The sequence below is a fragment of the Lytechinus variegatus genome, chromosome 2 (genome assembly GCF_018143015.1).
Source record: "Lytechinus variegatus isolate NC3 chromosome 2, Lvar_3.0, whole genome shotgun sequence".
NCBI classification, from domain to species: domain Eukaryota; kingdom Metazoa; phylum Echinodermata; class Echinoidea; order Temnopleuroida; family Toxopneustidae; genus Lytechinus; species Lytechinus variegatus.
In genome coordinates, this window is record NC_054741.1 from 65351754 (window position 1) to 65369098 (window position 17345).

General features: G+C 36.7%; 4 protein-coding genes and 2 pseudogenes across 4 annotated transcripts; all 6 read right to left on the minus strand.

Annotated features, from left to right (window-relative positions):
• Nucleotides 1-25: 25 nt before the first annotated feature.
• Nucleotides 26-1014, minus strand: LOC121409593 (annotated as a pseudogene).
• Nucleotides 1015-2916: 1902 nt separating this feature from the next.
• On the minus strand, nt 2917-4226 carry LOC121409594 (diencephalon/mesencephalon homeobox protein 1-like). Its single transcript, XM_041601504.1, has 2 exons — nt 3927-4226; nt 2917-3637 (listed from the first exon to the last, which is right to left on the minus strand). The coding sequence occupies exons 1-2, from the start codon at nt 4122-4124 to the stop codon at nt 3137-3139; spliced, it is 699 nt and encodes a 232-aa protein (XP_041457438.1). The 5' UTR covers nt 4125-4226; the 3' UTR covers nt 2917-3136.
• Nucleotides 4227-5822: 1596 nt separating this feature from the next.
• On the minus strand, nt 5823-7563 carry LOC121409595 (diencephalon/mesencephalon homeobox protein 1-like). Its single transcript, XM_041601506.1, has 2 exons — nt 7052-7563; nt 5823-6768 (listed from the first exon to the last, which is right to left on the minus strand). The coding sequence occupies exons 1-2, from the start codon at nt 7247-7249 to the stop codon at nt 6268-6270; spliced, it is 699 nt and encodes a 232-aa protein (XP_041457440.1). The 5' UTR covers nt 7250-7563; the 3' UTR covers nt 5823-6267.
• A 1621-nt stretch (nt 7564-9184) lies between these two features.
• LOC121409596 (diencephalon/mesencephalon homeobox protein 1-like) lies at nt 9185-10496 on the minus strand. Its single transcript, XM_041601507.1, has 2 exons — nt 10197-10496; nt 9185-9905 (listed from the first exon to the last, which is right to left on the minus strand). The coding sequence occupies exons 1-2, from the start codon at nt 10392-10394 to the stop codon at nt 9405-9407; spliced, it is 699 nt and encodes a 232-aa protein (XP_041457441.1). The 5' UTR covers nt 10395-10496; the 3' UTR covers nt 9185-9404.
• A 1854-nt stretch (nt 10497-12350) lies between these two features.
• On the minus strand, nt 12351-13637 carry LOC121408673 (diencephalon/mesencephalon homeobox protein 1-like). Its single transcript, XM_041600216.1, has 2 exons — nt 13338-13637; nt 12351-13048 (listed from the first exon to the last, which is right to left on the minus strand). Exons 1-2 carry the CDS (start codon nt 13533-13535, stop codon nt 12548-12550), a joined length of 699 nt encoding a protein of 232 aa, XP_041456150.1. The 5' UTR covers nt 13536-13637; the 3' UTR covers nt 12351-12547.
• Nucleotides 13638-15204: 1567 nt separating this feature from the next.
• On the minus strand, nt 15205-16954 carry LOC121408674 (annotated as a pseudogene).
• Nucleotides 16955-17345: the final 391 nt, after the last annotated feature.

Below are 17345 nucleotides of genomic sequence, written 5' to 3' on the forward strand. Positions count from 1 at the left end.
TTTCGTGGGTTCATTCAGTCAGTGCCTAGAAGTTGATGCAGAAGACATACGATGATAACTCATCGGTGTGTTGAATGAAGACGGTGTTCGGTGAAGATACTCACGCCAGAGGGAGAAGAGAGCGACTGCTACGAGAGAGAAAGTCTACTGACATCAATGGACTGGTGCGCCTTTCGTTGAATCACGCGATGTCGTGCGGTGGAGCTGAGTGACCCATGACATTGAAGATGTGGGTCCGATGAAACTGGCGTTGACTCTGACGTCGATCGACTGCTTTCAGCGAGAAAGTCGACAGAGAACTTGGATGACACGACGCCCAACTTCTTTGTAGGAGGTGTCGTCTGGTTGACCTCATCGACATCGCACGGTGTTTTCCGCTTACGTCTTACGAACGATAAGTCGACTTCGTTAGATGGTTGAAGAGGGAGTTGTCGACGTCTTTCTCAATGACTGGTTGGTGAGCAGAGCATGAAACAAGAGAGGCTCGACGGACACGCACACGGTTCTGAAACCAGACCTGGAGAGGAAGAAAACAAATTTGAAAGTAATGATCAGTGAAACAGTTTAGACATTTTCAGAAAATATGATTTTATTGATGAGAACTATTTTCTTTATTCAAAATTTATCTCAACACTGTCAGTGGTCCGTTTACGAATTCCATGATTATCTGGCGTTCTATAAAGATCGATTTATCAAGGATCGATATTTTAACCCCCTCCCAAAAAAGGAACAATTTGCTCTCTGATATCTTAACATTTTGGATTTGCGATGTTAGTTTTCTTTGTATTATCAGTAATTCCATTTACCATAATTCTGTCTTCTTTAAGCTGCAGACTTGAAGCCAGTTGTTCTCTAGTCGTGATATCAGGATACTGGTTGTCGTTGAACACTGTCTCCAGAATCCTCAGCTGTAAATCGGTGAAGACGGTTGGAGGTCGACGACGAGGGCGTTTGGAAGGAACCCCATTCGATGAAGCATGAGCAGTCATGATGAAATCGGTCATTCTCATAATGAGCTTGATATAAACTCAATAAAAGAAATTATTGCTTTTTTGGAGTAGATGATGAACTTGTTCGTTATTCTATAATCTATTACAGAATGATGTTTATATATTGTCGACACTTCGACGTCCTATCAACGTTGGGCTCCGTGCACGCACTTTTCTATTGGTCAATTAGGGTAGCCATAGGATTACTAGCTAGCTTGCCTTAACCCGCTTTCTATTCAGTGCTCGCAATTTTCTATGGTCAATGAAGACAGCCAATGGGATTACGGGAAGGTTTCAGTTAGCAGTATAGTAATCGTTTAATCCTTGCCGCGTACTCGGCAGATTGAAATCTATTCAAACTACATCCTTTATCGGTCTCTAGATGAATAGGCTTATAATCTCCTGTTTAGAAACAGTATCATATCTTCTTTTCTTCCATTCATTATTTTTGCTTTCTTAATGACACTGTATACTAATGGACGTTTAAATTGTCAAAGAAAATATGGACGGCTTCGTTTGATATTTTGAAATAGACATCGATATAAGTTATAGGGGACGAAAGAAGGGATAGAGAGATACGAGGAAAAAAAAGAGATGCTTGAAAAACGATGATATATTATAGTCAGAGAAAAGGGAAATAAACTGATATGTAGGTTATAATTAAATACATAGATATAAGAAGAGCTCACTTGCAAAAGGGGTTAGGTCCACTTTTCATCAAAATGTATTGTCTCAATGTGTATATTTTCAGTAGCTCTTCAGATGATGCCAAAGAAAAGTTGAAATTCCCATTAAAAATGATGTAAAATGGCAAAGAAAAATCACTTTTCTTTTCAAAAGGGGTTCGGTCCAATTCAGTTTGGTTGCAAAAGGTCAACACAGATTTTTTTTGGGAAAAATATTTACAAAATATGAAAACAGGTAGATTTCTTTTAGACCCAATTTTATGTTCTCATGGTAGGGTATCATGGAAATTTAGTTTCGCAAACATGAATAAAACTGGCAGAGAAAAATATTTTTTTTTTACTAAAAATAGATCGGATTCATTTCAGTTCGCTTGCAAAAGGGGTTAGGTCCACAATGATGATTTTTAAAAGAATATATAGAAAAAAGTGAAGACAGATTTCTTTTATACCCAATTTTATGTTCACATGATTGGGTAGTACGTCATGACAATTTAGTTTCTCATAAGAATATTGCAATAAGTGAGAATAAAAACGTGTTTTTTTATCGGAATGGTCAGAAATGCAACCTCTTTTGCAACCAAATAGACAGATGAATGAAAGATACATTTATAGATGAATGTTAAAATAGATAGATACCTACATAGCTAGATAGATAGATAGATGAATAGACAGATAGATAGATTGATAGAATATGTATATATAAAATAAATAAATCGATAGATAAATAGAAAGATATCAAGAAATATATTTTCAAATTATGCTATATAGGCACCCCCTTGTTCCTAACTCCTTTTTCCATTTATTTTCATTCCTTCCTTTACACCCACCCTTCTGGTCTTCCCTGAAATTACATGTCTTAATTTTTTCTTTTGTTTGATTTATTCCTTTTTAAACTCCCGTGTATCCTTTTCTATCTTCCCCTTTCTCTCTCCAGTTTTCACCTTACTTTCATTTTCTTCTTCCTTTACTTTCCATCCTCATTTTGTCTTTTGACAACTTCTATTCTTATTCATTTATCAGTCTTTTTCCCTCTCTTTCTTTCGATTTTTGGTAATTAGGTGGCCTTTCCGACTAAACTCTTTCACGGCAAAACACAATTATTGGAGATATTCATTGATGTATTAAAAATAGGTGCATGAGAAGAAAATTAAGGGAAAGAGATTCGACATTATAGGTATATCGTTAGGACTCGCATGCTCCCTTCATGAAAAACAAATAAACTTCATCAATCATTTGACTCTTTCTAACCTTTCAAATATAAAACAATAACAAGATATATTTCACAGTTGAATTTAAACATTTTATTCGACCAATGCTATTCATGTCAATAGTGCGGCAAAATATTACATTAAGGACAAATGAGCATTAACATGGTCAATATTACTGCAATTGGCAAGAATTATAACAGCAATTAAACATTTCTTTCTGTTTTGAGAGTTCGTGGGTTCATTCAGTCAGTGCCTAGAAGTTGATGCAGAAGACATACGGATGATAACTCATCGGTGTGTAGAATGAAGACGGTGTTCGGTGAAGATACTCAGCGCCAGAGGGAGAAGGAGAGCGACTGCTACGAGAGAGAAAGTCTACTGACATCAATGGACTGGTGGCGCCTTTCGTTGAATCACGCGATGTCGTGCGGTGGAGCTGAGTGACGCCATGACATTGAAGATGTGGGTCCGATGAAACTGTCGTTGACTCTGACGTCGATCGACTGCTTTCAGCGAGAAAGTCGACAGAGAACTTGGATGACACGACGCCCAACTTCTTTGTAGGAGGTGTCGTCTGGTTGACCTCATCGACGTCGCACGGTGTCTTCCGCTTACGTCTTACGAACGATAAGTCGACTTCGTTAGATGGTTGAAGGCGGGAGTTGTCGACGTCTTTCTCAATGACTGGTTGGTGAGCAGAGCATGAAACAAGAGAGGCTCGACGGACACGTGCACGACGGTTCTGAAACCAGACCTGGAGAGGAGAGAAAACAAAATTGAAAGTAATGATCAGTGAAACAGTTTAAACATTTTCAGAAAATATGATTTTATTGATGAGAACTATTTTCTTTATTCAACATTTATCTCAACACTGTCAGTGGTCCGTTTACGAATTCCATGATTATCTGGCGTTCTATAAAGATCGATTTATCAAGGATCGATATTTACCCCCTCCCCAAAAAAGGAACAATTTGCTCTCTGATATCTTAACATTTTGGATTTGCGATGTTAGTTTTCTTTGTGTTATCAGTAATTCCATTTACCATAATTCTGTCTTCTTTAAGCTGCAGACTTGAAGCCAGTTGTTCTCTAGTCGTGATATCAGGATACTGGTTGTCGTTGAACACTGTCTCCAGAATCCTCAGCTGTAAATCGGTGAAGACGGTTGGACGTCGACGACGAGGGCGTTTGGAAGGAACCCCATTCGATGAAGCATGAGCAGTCATGATGAAATCGGTCATTCTGATAATGAGCTTGATATAAACTCAATAAAAGATAATTATTGCTTGTTTGGAGTAGATGATGAACTTGTTCGTTGTTCTATAAGCTATTACAGAATGATGTTTAGTATTGTTGACACTTCGACGTCCTATCAACATTGGGCTCCATGCACGCACTTTTCTATTGGTCAATTAGGGTAGCCAATAGGATTACTAGCTTGCCTTAACCCGCTTTCTATTCAGTGCACGCAATTTTCTATTGGTCAATGAAGACAGCCAATGGGATTACGGGAAGGTTTCAGTTAGCAGTATAGTAATCGTTTAATCCTTGCCGGCGTACTCGGGCAGATTGAAATCTATTCAAACTACATCCTTTATCGGTCTCTAGATGAATAGGCTTATAATCTCCTGTTTAGAAACAGTATCAATATCTTCTTGTCTTCCATTCATTATTTTTGCTTTCTTAATGACACTGTATACTAATGGACGTTTAAATTGTCAAAGAAAATATGGACGGCTTCGTTTGATATTTTGAAATAGACATCGATATAAGTTAGGGACGAAAGAAGGGATAGAGAGATACGAGGAAAAAAAAGAGATGCTTGAAAAACGATGATATATTATAGTCAGAGAAAAGGGGAAATAAACTGAAATGTAGGTTATAATTAAATACATAGATATAAGAAGAGCTCACTTGCAAAAGGGGTTAGGTCCACTTTTCATCAAAATTGATTTTTATTGTCTCAATGTGTATATTTTCAGTAGCTCTTCAGATGATGCCAAAGAAAAGTTGAAATTCCCATTAAAATGATGTAAAATGGCAAAGAAAAATCACTTTTCTTTTCAAAAGGGGTTCGGTCCAATTCAGTTTGGTTGCAAAAGGTCAACACAGATTTTTTTTGGGAAAAAATATTTACAAAATATGAAAACAGGTAGATTTCTTTTAGACCCAATTTTATGTTCTCATGGTAGGGTATCATGGAAATTTAGTTTCGCAAACATGAATAAAACTGGCAGAGAAAAATACTTTTTTTTACTAAAAATAGATCGGATTCATTTCAGTTCGCTTGCAAAAGGGGTTAGGTCCACAATGATGATTTTTAAAAGAATATATAGAAAAAAAGTGAAGACAGGTAGATTTCTTTTATACCCAATTTTATGTTCACATGATTGGGTAGTACGTCATGACAATTTAGTTTCTCATAAGAATATTGCAATAAGTGAGAATAAAAACGTGTTTTTTTTATCGGAATGGTCAGAAATGCAACCTCTTTTGCAACCAAATAGACAGATGAATGAAAAGATAAATTTATAGATGAATGTTAAAATAGATAGATACCTACATAGCTAGATAGATAGATAGATGAATAGACAGATAGATAGATTGATAGAATATGTTATATAAATAAATAAATCGATAGATAAATAGAAAGATATCAAGAAATATATTTTCAAATTATGCTATATAGGCACCCCCCTTGTTCCTAACTCCTTTTTCCATTTATTTTTCATTCCTTCCTTTACACCCACCCTTCTGGTCTTCCTGAAATTACATGTCTTATTTTTTCTTTTGTTTTATTTATTCCTTTTTAAACTCCCGTGTATCCTTTTCTATCTTCCCCCTTTCTCTCTCCAGTTTTCACCTTTACTTTCATTTCTTCTTCCTTTACTTTCCATCCTCATTTTGTCTTTTGACATCTTCTATTCTCTTTATTTATCAGCCTCTTTCCCTCTCTTTCTTTCAATTTTTGGTAATTAGGTGGCCTTTCCGACTAAACTCTTTCACGGCAAAACACAATTATTGGGAGATATTCATTGATGTATTAAAAATAGGTGCATGAGAAGAAAATTAAGGGAAAGAGGATTCGACATTGTAGGTATATCGTTAGGACTCGCATGCTCCCTTCATGAAAAACAAATAAACTTCATCAATCATTTGACTCTTTCTAACCTTTCAAATATAAAACAATAACAAGATATATTTCACAGTTGAATTTAAACATTTTATTCGACCAATGCTATTCATGTCAATAGTGCGGCAAAATATTACATTAAGGACAAATGAGCATTAACATGGTCAACATTACTGCAATTGGCAAGAATTATAACAGCAATTAAACATTTCTTTCTGTTTTGAGAGTTCGTGGGTTCATTCAGTCAGTGCCTAGAAGTTGATGCAGAAGACATACGGATGATAACTCATCGGTGTGTAGAATAAAGACGGTGTTCGGTGAAGATACTCAGCGCGAGAGGGAGAAGGAGAGCGACTGCTACGAGAGAGAAAGTCTACTGACATCAATGGACTGGTGGCGCCTTTCGTTGAATCACGCGATGTCGTGCGGTGGAGCTGAGTGACGCCATGACATTGAAGATGTGGGTCCGATGAAACTGTCGTTGACTCTGACGTCGATCGACTGCTTTCAGCGAGAAAGTCGACAGAGAACTTGGATGACACGACGCCCAACTTCTTTGTAGGAGGTGTCGTCTGGTTGACCTCATCGACGTCGCACGGTGTCTTCCGCTTACGTCTTACGAACGATAAGTCGACTTCGTTAGATGGTTGAAGGCGGGAGTTGTCGACGTCTTTCTCAATGACTGGTTGGTGAGCAGAGCATGAAACAAGAGAGGCTCGACGGACACGTGCACGACGGTTCTGAAACCAGACCTGGAGAGGAGAGAAAACAAAATCGAAAGAAATGATCAGTGAAACAGTTTAAACATTTTCAGAAAATACGATTTTATTGATGAGAACTATTTTCTTTATTTATCTCAACACTGTCAGTGGTCCGTTTACGAATTCCATGATTATCTGGCGTTCTATAAAGATCGATTTATCAAGGATCGATGTTTTACCCCCTCCCCAAAAAAGGAACAATTTGCTCTCTGATATCTTAACATTTTGGATTTGCGATGTTAGTTTTCTTTGTATTATCAGTAATTCCATTTACCATAATTCTGTCTTCTTGAAGCTGCAGACTTGAAGCCAGATGTTCTCTAGTCGTGATATCAGGATACTGGTTGTCGTTGAACACTGTCTCCAGAATCCTCAGCTGTAAATCGTTGAAGACGGTTGGACGTCGACGACGAGGGCGTTTGCAAGGAACCCCATTCGATGAAGCATGAGCAGTCATGATGAAATCGGTCATTCTGATAATGAGCTTGATATAAACTCAATAAAAGATAATTATTGCTTGTTTGGAGTAGATGATGAACTTGTTCGTTGTTCTATAAGCTATTACAGAATGATGTTTAGTATTGTTGACACTTGGACGTCCTATCAACATTGGGCTCCATGCACGCACTTTTCTATTGGTCAATTAGGGTAGCCAATAGGATTACTAGCTTGCCTTAACCCGCTTTCTATTCAGTGCACGCAATTTTCTATTGGTCAATGAAGACAGCCAATGGGATTACGGGAAGGTTTCAGTTAGCAGTATAGTAATCGTTTAATCCTTGCCGGCGTACTCGGGCAGATTGAAATGTATTCAAACTACATCCTTTATCGGTCTCTAGATGAATAGGCTTATAATCTCCTGTTTAGAAACAGTATCAACATCTTCTTCTCTTCCATTCATTATTTTTGCTTTCTTAATGACACTGTATACTAATGGACGTTTAAATTGTCAAAGAAAATATGGACGGCTTCGTTTGATATTTTGAAATAGACATCGATATAAGTTATAGGGGACGAAAGAAGGGACAGAGAGATACGAGGAAAAAAAGAGATGCTTGAAAAACGATGATATATTATAGTCAGAGAAAAGGGGGAAATAAACTGAAATGTAGGTTATAATTAAATACATAGATATAAGAAGAGCTCACTTGCAAAAGGGGTTAGGTCCACTTTTCATCAAAATTGATTTTTATTGTCTCAATGTGTATATTTTCAGTAGCTCTTCAGATGATGCCAAAGAAAAGTTGAAATTCCCATTAAAAATGATGTAAAATGGCAAAGAAAAATCACTTTTCTTTTCAAAAGGGGTTCGGTCCAATTCAGTTTGGTTGCAAAAGGTCAACACAGATTTTTTTTGGGAAAAAATATTTACAAAATATGAAAACAGGTAGATTTCTTTTAGACCCAATTTTATGTTCTCATGGTAGGGTATCATGGAAATTTAGTTTCGCAAACATGAATAAAACTGGCAGAGAAAAATATTTTTTTTTACTAAAAATAGATCGGATTCATTTAGTTCGCTTGCAAAAGGGGTTAGGTCCACAATGATGATTTTTAAAAGAATATATAGAAAAAAAGTGAAGACAGGTAGATTTCTTTTATACCCAATTTTATGTTCACATGATTGGGTAGTACGTCATGACAATTTAGTTTCTCATAAGAATATTGCAATAAGTGAGAATAAAAACGTGTTTTTTTATCGGAATGGTCAGAAATGCAACCTCTTTTGCAACCAAATAGACAGATGAATGAAAAGATAAATTTATAGATGAATGTTAAAATAGATAGATACCTACATAGATAGATAGATAGATGAATAGACAGATAGATAGATTGATAGAATATGTATATATGAATAAATAAATCGATAGATAAATAGAAAGATATCAAGAATAATATATTTTCAAATTATGCTATATAGGCACCCCCTTGTTCCTAACTCCTTTTTCCATTTATTTTTTATTCCTTCCTTTACACCCACCCTTCTGGTCTTCCCTGAAATTACATGTCTTAATTTTTTCTTTTGTTTTATTTATTCCTTTTTAAACTCCCGTGTATCCTTTTCACCCCTTTTCTATCTTCCCCTTTCTCTCTCCAGTTTTCACCTTTACTTTCATTTCTTCTTCCTTTACTTTCCATTCTCATTTTGTCTTTTGACATCTTCTATTCTTCTTCATTTATCAGCCTCTTTCCCTCTCTTTCTTTCAATTTTTGGTAATTAGGTGGCCTTTCCGACTAAACTCTTTCACGGCAAAACACAATTATTGGGAGATATTCATTGATGTATTAAAAATAGGTGCATGAGAAGAAAATTAAGGGAAAGAGGATTCGACATTATAGGTATATCGTTAGGACTCGCATGCTCCCTTCATGAAAAACAAATAAACTTCATCAATCATTTGACTCTTTCTAACCTTTCAAATATAAAACAATAACAAGATATATTTCACAGTTGAATTTAAACATTTTATTCGACCAATGCTATTCATGTCAATAGTGCGGCAAAATATTACATTAAGGACAAATGAGCATTAACATGGTCAATATTACTGCAATTGGCAAGAATTATAACAGCAATTAAACATTTCTTTCTGTTTTGAGAGTTCGTGGGTTCATTCAGTCAGTGCCTAGAAGTTGATGCAGAAGACATACGGATGATAACTCATCGGTGTGTAGAATGAAGACGGTGTTCGGTGAAGATACTCAGCGCCAGAGGGAGAAGGAGAGCGACTGCTACGAGAGAGAAAGTCTACTGACATCAATGGACTGGTGGCGCCTTTCGTTGAATCACGCGATGTCGTGCGGTGGAGCTGAGTGACGCCATGACATTGAAGATGTGGGTCCGATGAAACTGTCGTTGACTCTGACGTCGATCGACTGCTTTCAGCGAGAAAGTCGACAGAGAACTTGGATGACACGACGCCCAACTTCTTTGTAGGAGGTGTCGTCTGGTTGACCTCATCGACGTCGCACGGTGTCTTCCGCTTACGTCTTACGAACGATAAGTCGACTTCGTTAGATGGTTGAAGGCGGGAGTTGTCGACGTCTTTCTCAATGACTGGTTGGTGAGCAGAGCATGAAACAAGAGAGGCTCGACGGACACGTGCACGACGGTTCTGAAACCAGACCTGGAGAGGAGAGAAAACAAAATTGAAAGAAATGATCAGTGAAACAGTTTAAACATTTTCAGAAAATATGATTTTATTGATGAGAACTATTTTCTTTATTCAACATTTATCTCAACACTGTCAGTGGTCCGTTTACGAATTCCATGATTATCTGGCGTTCTATAAAGATCGATTTATCAAGGATCGATATTTTACTACCCCCTCCCAAAAACGGAACAATTTGCTCTCTGATATCTTAACATTTTGGAGTTGCGATGTTAGTTTTCTTTGGTTATCAGTAATTCCATTTACCATAATTCTGTCTTCTTTAAGCTGCAGACTTGAAGCCAGTTGTTCTCTAGTCGTGATATCAGGATACTGGTTGTCGTTGAACACTGTCTCCAGAATCCTCAGCTGTAAATCGGTGAAGACGGTTGGACGTCGACGACGAGGGCGTTTGGAAGGAACCCCATTCGATGAAGCATGAGCAGTCATGATGAAATCGGTCATTCTGATAATGAGCTTGATATAAACTCAATAAAAGATAATTATTGCTTGTTTGGAGTAGATGATGAACTTGTTCGTTGTTCTATAAGCTATTACAGAATGATGTTTAGTATTGTTGACACTTCGACGTCCTATCAACGTTGGGCTCCATGCACGCACTTTTCTATTGGTCAATTAGGGTAGCCAATAGGATTACTAGCTTGCCTTAACCCGCTTTCTATTCAGTGCACGCAATTTTCTATTGGTCAATGAAGACAGCCAATGGGATTACGGGAAGGCTTCAGTTAGCAGTATAGTAATCGTTTAATCCTTGCCGCGTACTCGGGCAGATTGAAATCTATTCAAACTACATCCTTTATCGGTCTCTAGATGAATAGGCTTATAATCTCCTGTTTAGAAACAGTATCAATATCTTCTTGTCTTCCATTCATTATTTTTGCTTTCTTAATGACACTGTATACTAATGGACGTTTAAATTGTCAAAGAAAATATGGACGTCTTCGTTTGATATTTTGAAATAGACATCGATATAAGTTATAGGGGACGAAAGAAGGGATAGAGAGATACGAGGAAAAAAAAGAGATGCTTGAAAACGATGATATATTATAGTCAGAGAAAAGGGGAAATAAACTGAAATGTAGGTTATAATTAAATACATAGATATAAGAAGAGCTCACTTGCAAAAGGGGTTAGGTCCACTTTTCATCAAAATTGATTTTTATTGTCTCAATGTGTATATTTTCAGTAGCTCTTCAGATGATGCCAAAGAAAAGTTGAAATTCCCATTAAAAATGATGTAAAATGGCAAAGAAAAATCACTTTTCTTTTCAAAAGGGGTTCGGTCCAATTCAGTTTGGTTGCAAAAGGTCAACACAGATTTTTTTTGGGAAAAAATATTTACAAATATGAAAACAGTTATTTCTTTTAGACCCAAGTTTATGTTCTCATGGTAGGGTTTCATGGAAATTTAGTTTCGCAAACATGAATAAAATTGGCAAAGAAAAATATTTTTTTTTTATTAAAATAGATCGGATTCATTTCAGTTCGCTTGCAAAAGGGGTTAGGTCCACAATGATGATTTTTTAAAGAATATATAGAAAAAAAGTGAAGACAGGTAGATTTCTTTTATACCCAATTTTATGTTCACATGATTGGGTAGTACGTCATGACAATTTAGTTTCTCATAAGAATATTGCAATAAGTGAGAATAAAAACGTTTTTTTTTATCGGAATGGTCAGAAATGCAACCTCTTTTGCAACCAAATAGACAGATGAATGAAAAGATAAATTTATAGATGAATGTTATAATGGAGATACCTACATAGCTAGATAGATAGATAGATGAATAGACAGATAGATAGATTGATAGAATATGTATATATAAATAAATAAATCGATAGATAAATAGAAAGATATCAAGAATAATATATTTTCAAATTATGCTATATAGGCACCCCCTTGTTCCTAACTCCTTTTTCCATTTATTTTATTCCTTCCTTTACACCCACCCTTCTGGTCTTCCCTGAAATTACATGTCTTAATTTTTTCTTTTGTTTTATGTATTCCTTTTTAAACTCCCGTGTATCCTTTTCACACCTTTTCTTTCTTCCCCTTTCTCTCTCCAGTTTTCACCTTCACTTTCATTTCTTTTTCCTTTACTTTCCATTCTCATTTTGTTCTTTTGACATCTTCTATTCTTCTTCATTTATCAGCCTCTTTCCCTCTCTTTCTTTCAATTTTTGGTAATTAGGTGGCCTTTCCGACTAAACTCTTTCACGGCAAAACACAATTATTGGGAGATATTCATTGATGTATTAAAAAGAGGTGCATGAGAAGAAAATTAAGGGAAAGAGGATTCGACATTGTAGGTATATCGTTAGGACTCGCATGCTCCCTTCATGAAAAACAAATAAACTTCATCAATCATTTGACTCTTTCTAACCTTTCAAACATAACAACAATAACAAGATATATTTCACAGTTGAATTTAAACATTTTATTCGACCAATGCTATTCATGTCAATAGTGCGGCAAAATATTACATTAAGGACAAATGAGCATTAACATGGTCAACATTACTGCAATTGGCAAGAATTATAACAGCAATTAAACATTTCTTTCTGTTTTGAGAGTTCGTGGGTTCATTCAGTCAGTGCCTAGAAGTTGATGCAGAAGACATACGGATGATAACTCATCGGTGTGTAGAATAAAGACGGTGTTCGGTGAAGATACTCAGCGCGAGAGGGAGAAGGAGAGCGACTGCTACGAGAGAGAAAGTCTACTGACATCAATGGACTGGTGGCGCCTTTCGTTGAATCACGCGATGTCGTGCGGTGGAGCTGAGTGACGCCATGACATTGAAGATGTGGGTCCGATGAAACTGTCGTTGACTCTGACGTCGATCGACTGCTTTCAGCGAGAAAGTCGACAGAGAACTTGGATGACACGACGCCCAACTTCTTTGTAGGAGGTGTCGTCTGGTTGACCTCATCGACGTCGCACGGTGTCTTCCGCTTACGTCTTACGAACGATAAGTCGACTTCGTTAGATGGTTGAAGGCGGGAGTTGTCGACGTCTTTCTCAATGACTGGTTGGTGAGCAGAGCATGAAACAAGAGAGGCTCGACGGACACGTGCACGACGGTTCTGAAACCAGACCTGGAGAGGAGAGAAAACAAAATTGAAAGAAATGATCAGTGAAACAGTTTAAACATTTTCAGAAAATATGATTTTATTGATGAGAACTATTTTCTTTATTCAACATTTATCTCAACACTGTCAGTGGTCCGTTTACGAATTCCATGATTATCTGGCGTTCTATAAAGATCGATTTATCAAGGATCGATGTTTTACCCCCTCCCAAAAAAGGAACAATTTGCTCTCTGATATCTTAACATTTTGGATTTGCGATGTTAGTTTTCTTTGTATTATCAGTAATTCCATTTACCATAATTCTGTCTTCTTTAAGCTGCAGACTTGAAGCCAGTTGTTCTCTAGTCGTGATATCAGGATACTGGTTGTCGTTGAACACTGTCTCCAGAATCCTCAGCTGTAAATCGGTGAAGACGGTTGGACGTCGACGACGAGGGCGTTTGGAAGGAACCCCATTCGATGAAGCATGAGCAGTCATGATGAAATCGGTCATTCTGATAATGAGCTTGATATAAACTCAATAAAAGATAATTATTGCTTGTTTGGAGTAGATGATGAACTTGTTCGTTGTTCTATAAGCTATTACAGAATGATGTTTAGTATTGTTGACACTTCGACGTCCTATCAACGTTGGGCTCCATGCACGCACATTTCTATTGGTCAATTAGGGTAGCCAATAGGATTACTAGCTTGCCTTAACCCGCTTTCTATTCAGTGCACGCAATTTTCTATTGGTCAATGAAGACAGCCAATGGGATTACGGGAAGGTTTCAGTTAGCAGTATAGTAATCGTTTAATCCTTGCCGGCGTACTCGGGCAGATTGAAATCTATTCAAACTACATCGTTTATCGGTCTCTAGATGAATAGGCTTATAATCTCCTGTTTAGAAACAGTATCAATATCTTCTTCTCTTCCATTCATTATTTTTGCTTTCTTAATGACACTGTATACTAATGGACGTTTAAATTGTCAAAGAAAATATGGACGGCTTCGTTTGATATTTTGAAATAGACATCGATATAAGTTATAGGGGACGAAAGAAGGGATAGAGAGATACGAGGAAAAAAAAGAGATGCTTGAAAAACGATGATATATTATAGTCAGAGAAAAGGGGAAATAAACTGAAATGTAGGTTATAATTAAATTATAGATATCAGAAGAGCTCACTTGCAAAAGGGGTTAGGTCCACTTTTCATCAAAATTGATTTTTATTGTCTCAATGTGTATATTTTCAGTAGCTCTTCAGATGATGCCAAAGAAAAGTTGAAATTCCCATTAAAAATGATGTAAAATGGCAAAGAAAAATCACTTTTCTTTTCAAAAGGGGTTCGGTCCAATTCAGTTTGGTTGCAAAAGGTCAACACAGATTTTTTTGGGAAAAATATTTACAAAATATGAAAACAGGTAGATTTCTTTTAGACCCAATTTTATGTTCTCATGGTAGGGTATCATGGAAATTTAGTTTCGCAAACATGAATAAAACTGGCAGAGAAAAATATTTTTTTTTTACTAAAAATAGATCGGATTCATTTCAGTTCGCTTGCAAAAGGGGTTAGGTCCACAATGATGATTTTTAAAAGAATATATAGAAAAAAAGTGAAGACAGGTAGATTTCTTTTATACCCAATTTTATGTTCACATGATTGGGTAGTACGTCATGACAATTTAGTTTCTCATAAGAATATTGCAATAAGTGAGAATAAAAACGTGTTTTTTTATCGGAATGGTCAGAAATGCAACCTCTTTTGCAACCAAATAGACAGATGAATGAAAAGATAAATTTATAGATGAATGTTAAAATAGATAGATACCTACATAGCTAGATAGATAGATAGATGAATAGACAGATAGATAGATTGATAGAATATGTATATATAAATAAATAAATCGATAGATAAATAGAAAGATATCAAGAAATATATTTTCAAATTATGCTATATAGGCACCCCCCTTGTTCCTAACTCCTTTTTCCATTTATTTTTTATTCCTTCCTTTACACCCACCCTTCTGGTCTTCCCTGAAATTACATGTCTTAATTTTTTCTTTTGTTTTATTTATTCCTTTTTAAACTCCCGTGTATCCTTTTCTATCTTCCCCTTTCTCTCTCCAGTTTTCACCTTTACTTTCATTTCTTCTTCCTTTACTTTCCATTCTCATTTTGTCTTTTGACATCTTCTATTCTTCTTCATTTATCAGCCTCTTTCCCTCTCTTTCTTTCAATTTTTGGTAATTAGGTGGCCTTTCCGACTAAACTCTTTCACGGCAAAACACAATTATTGGGAGATATTCATTGATGTATTAAAAATAGGTGCATGAGAAGAAAATTAAGGGAAAGAGGATTCGACATTGTAGGTATATCGTTAGGACTCGCATGCTCCCTTCATGAAAAACAAATAAACTTCATCAATCATTTGACTCTTTCTAACCTTTCAAATATAAAACAATAACAACAATAACAAGATATATTTCACAGTTGAATTTAAACATTTTATTCGACCAATGCTATTCATGTCAATAGTGCGGCAAAATATTACATTAAGGACAAATGAGCATTAACATGGTCAATATTACTGCAATTGGCAAGAATTATAACAGCAATTAAACATTTCTTTCTGTTTTGAGAGTTCGTGGGTTCATTCAGTCAGTGCCTAGAAGTTGATGCAGAAGACATACGGATGATAACTCATCGGTGTGTAGAATGAAGACGGTGTTCGGTGAAGATACTCAGCGCGAGAAGGAGGAGAGCGACTGCTACGAGAGAGAAAGTCTACTGACATCAATGGACTGGTGGCGCCTTTCGTTGAATCACGCGATGTCGTGCGGTGGAGCTGAGTGACGCCATGACATTGAAGATGTGGGTCCGATGAAACTGTCGTTGACTCTGACGTCGATCGACTGCTTTCAGCGAGAAAGTCGACAGAGAACTTGGATGACACGACGCCCAACTTCTTTGTAGGAGGTGTCGTCTGGTTGACCTCATCGACGTCGCACGGGTTCTTCCGCTTACGTCTTACGAACGATAAGTCGACTTCGTTAGATGGTTGAAGGCGGAGTTGTCGACGTCTTTCTCAATGACTGGTAGGTGAGCAGAGAATGAAACAAGAGAGGCTCGACGGACACGTGCACGACGGTTCTGAAACCAGACCTGGAGAGGAGAGAAAACAAAATTGAAAGAAATGATCAGTGAAACAGTTTCAGAAAACATGATTTTATTGATGACAACTACTTTCTTTCTTCAACATATATCTCAACACTGCATGTGGTCCGTTTACGAATTCCATAATTATCTGGTGTTCTATAAAGATTGATTTACGAAGGATCGATGTTTTATCCCCCCCCCCAAAAAAAAAAAAGAACAATTTGCTCTCTGATCTCTTAACACTTTAAATTTGCAAAGTTAGTATTCTTTGTGTTATCAGTAATGATAACGATATTTACCGTAACTCTGTCTTCTTTAAGCTGCAGACTTGAAGCCAGTTGTTCTCTAGTTGTGATATCAGGATACTGGTTGTCGTTGAACACTGTTTCCAGAATCCTCAGCTGTAAATCGGTGAAGACGGTTGGACGTCGACGACGAGGGCGTTTGGAAGAAATCCTATTCGATGAAGCATGAGCAGTCATGATCAAATCGGCCATTCTGATAATGAGCTTGATATAAACTCAATAAAAGATAATTATTGCTTGTTTGGAGTAGATGATGAACTTGTTCGTTATTCTATAAGCTATTATACAGAATGATGTTTATTATTGTTGACACTTCGACGTCCTATCAACATTGGGCTCCGTGCACGCACTTTTCTATTGGTTAATTAGGGTAGCCAATAGGATTACTAGCTTGCCTTAACCCGCTTTCTATTCAGTGCACGCAATTTTCTATTGGTCAATGAAGACAGCCAATGGGATTACGGGAAGGTTTCAGTTAGCAGTATAGTAATAGTTTAATCCTTGCCGGCGTACTCGGGCAGATTGAAATCTATTCAAACTATATCCTTTATCGGTCGCTAGATGAATAGGCTTATAATCTCCTGTTTAGAAACAGTATCAATGTCTTCTTTTCTACCATTCATTATTTATGCTTTCTTAATGACACTGTATACTAATGAACGTTTAAATTGTCAAAGAAAATATGGAGGGCTTCGTTTGATATTTTGAAATAGACATCGATATAAGTTATAGGGACGAAAGAGGAGATAGAGAGATACGAGGACACAACTGAAGAGATTGGTGAAAAAATGATAAAGATGATATAGTCAGAGAAAATGGGAAATAAACTGAAGTGTAGGCTAGAATTAAAGAAGTAGA

Bases quoted from the DNA above. Each gene is read 5' to 3' on its own strand.
- LOC121409594 (XM_041601504.1), bottom strand. From the start codon at position 4,124: ATGACCGATTTCATCATGACTGCTCATGCTTCATCGAATGGGGTTCCT. The intron at 3,638-3,926 runs GTAAATGGAATT...TCTCCTCTCCAG, and splicing joins TTAAAGAAGACAGAATTATG to GTCTGGTTTCAGAACCGTCG.
- LOC121409595 (XM_041601506.1), bottom strand. From the start codon at position 7,249: ATGACCGATTTCATCATGACTGCTCATGCTTCATCGAATGGGGTTCCT. The intron at 6,769-7,051 runs GTAAATGGAATT...TCTCCTCTCCAG, and splicing joins TTCAAGAAGACAGAATTATG to GTCTGGTTTCAGAACCGTCG.
- LOC121409596 (XM_041601507.1), bottom strand. From the start codon at position 10,394: ATGACCGATTTCATCATGACTGCTCATGCTTCATCGAATGGGGTTCCT. The intron at 9,906-10,196 runs GTAAATGGAATT...TCTCCTCTCCAG, and splicing joins TTAAAGAAGACAGAATTATG to GTCTGGTTTCAGAACCGTCG.
- LOC121408673 (XM_041600216.1), bottom strand. From the start codon at position 13,535: ATGACCGATTTCATCATGACTGCTCATGCTTCATCGAATGGGGTTCCT. The intron at 13,049-13,337 runs GTAAATGGAATT...TCTCCTCTCCAG, and splicing joins TTAAAGAAGACAGAATTATG to GTCTGGTTTCAGAACCGTCG.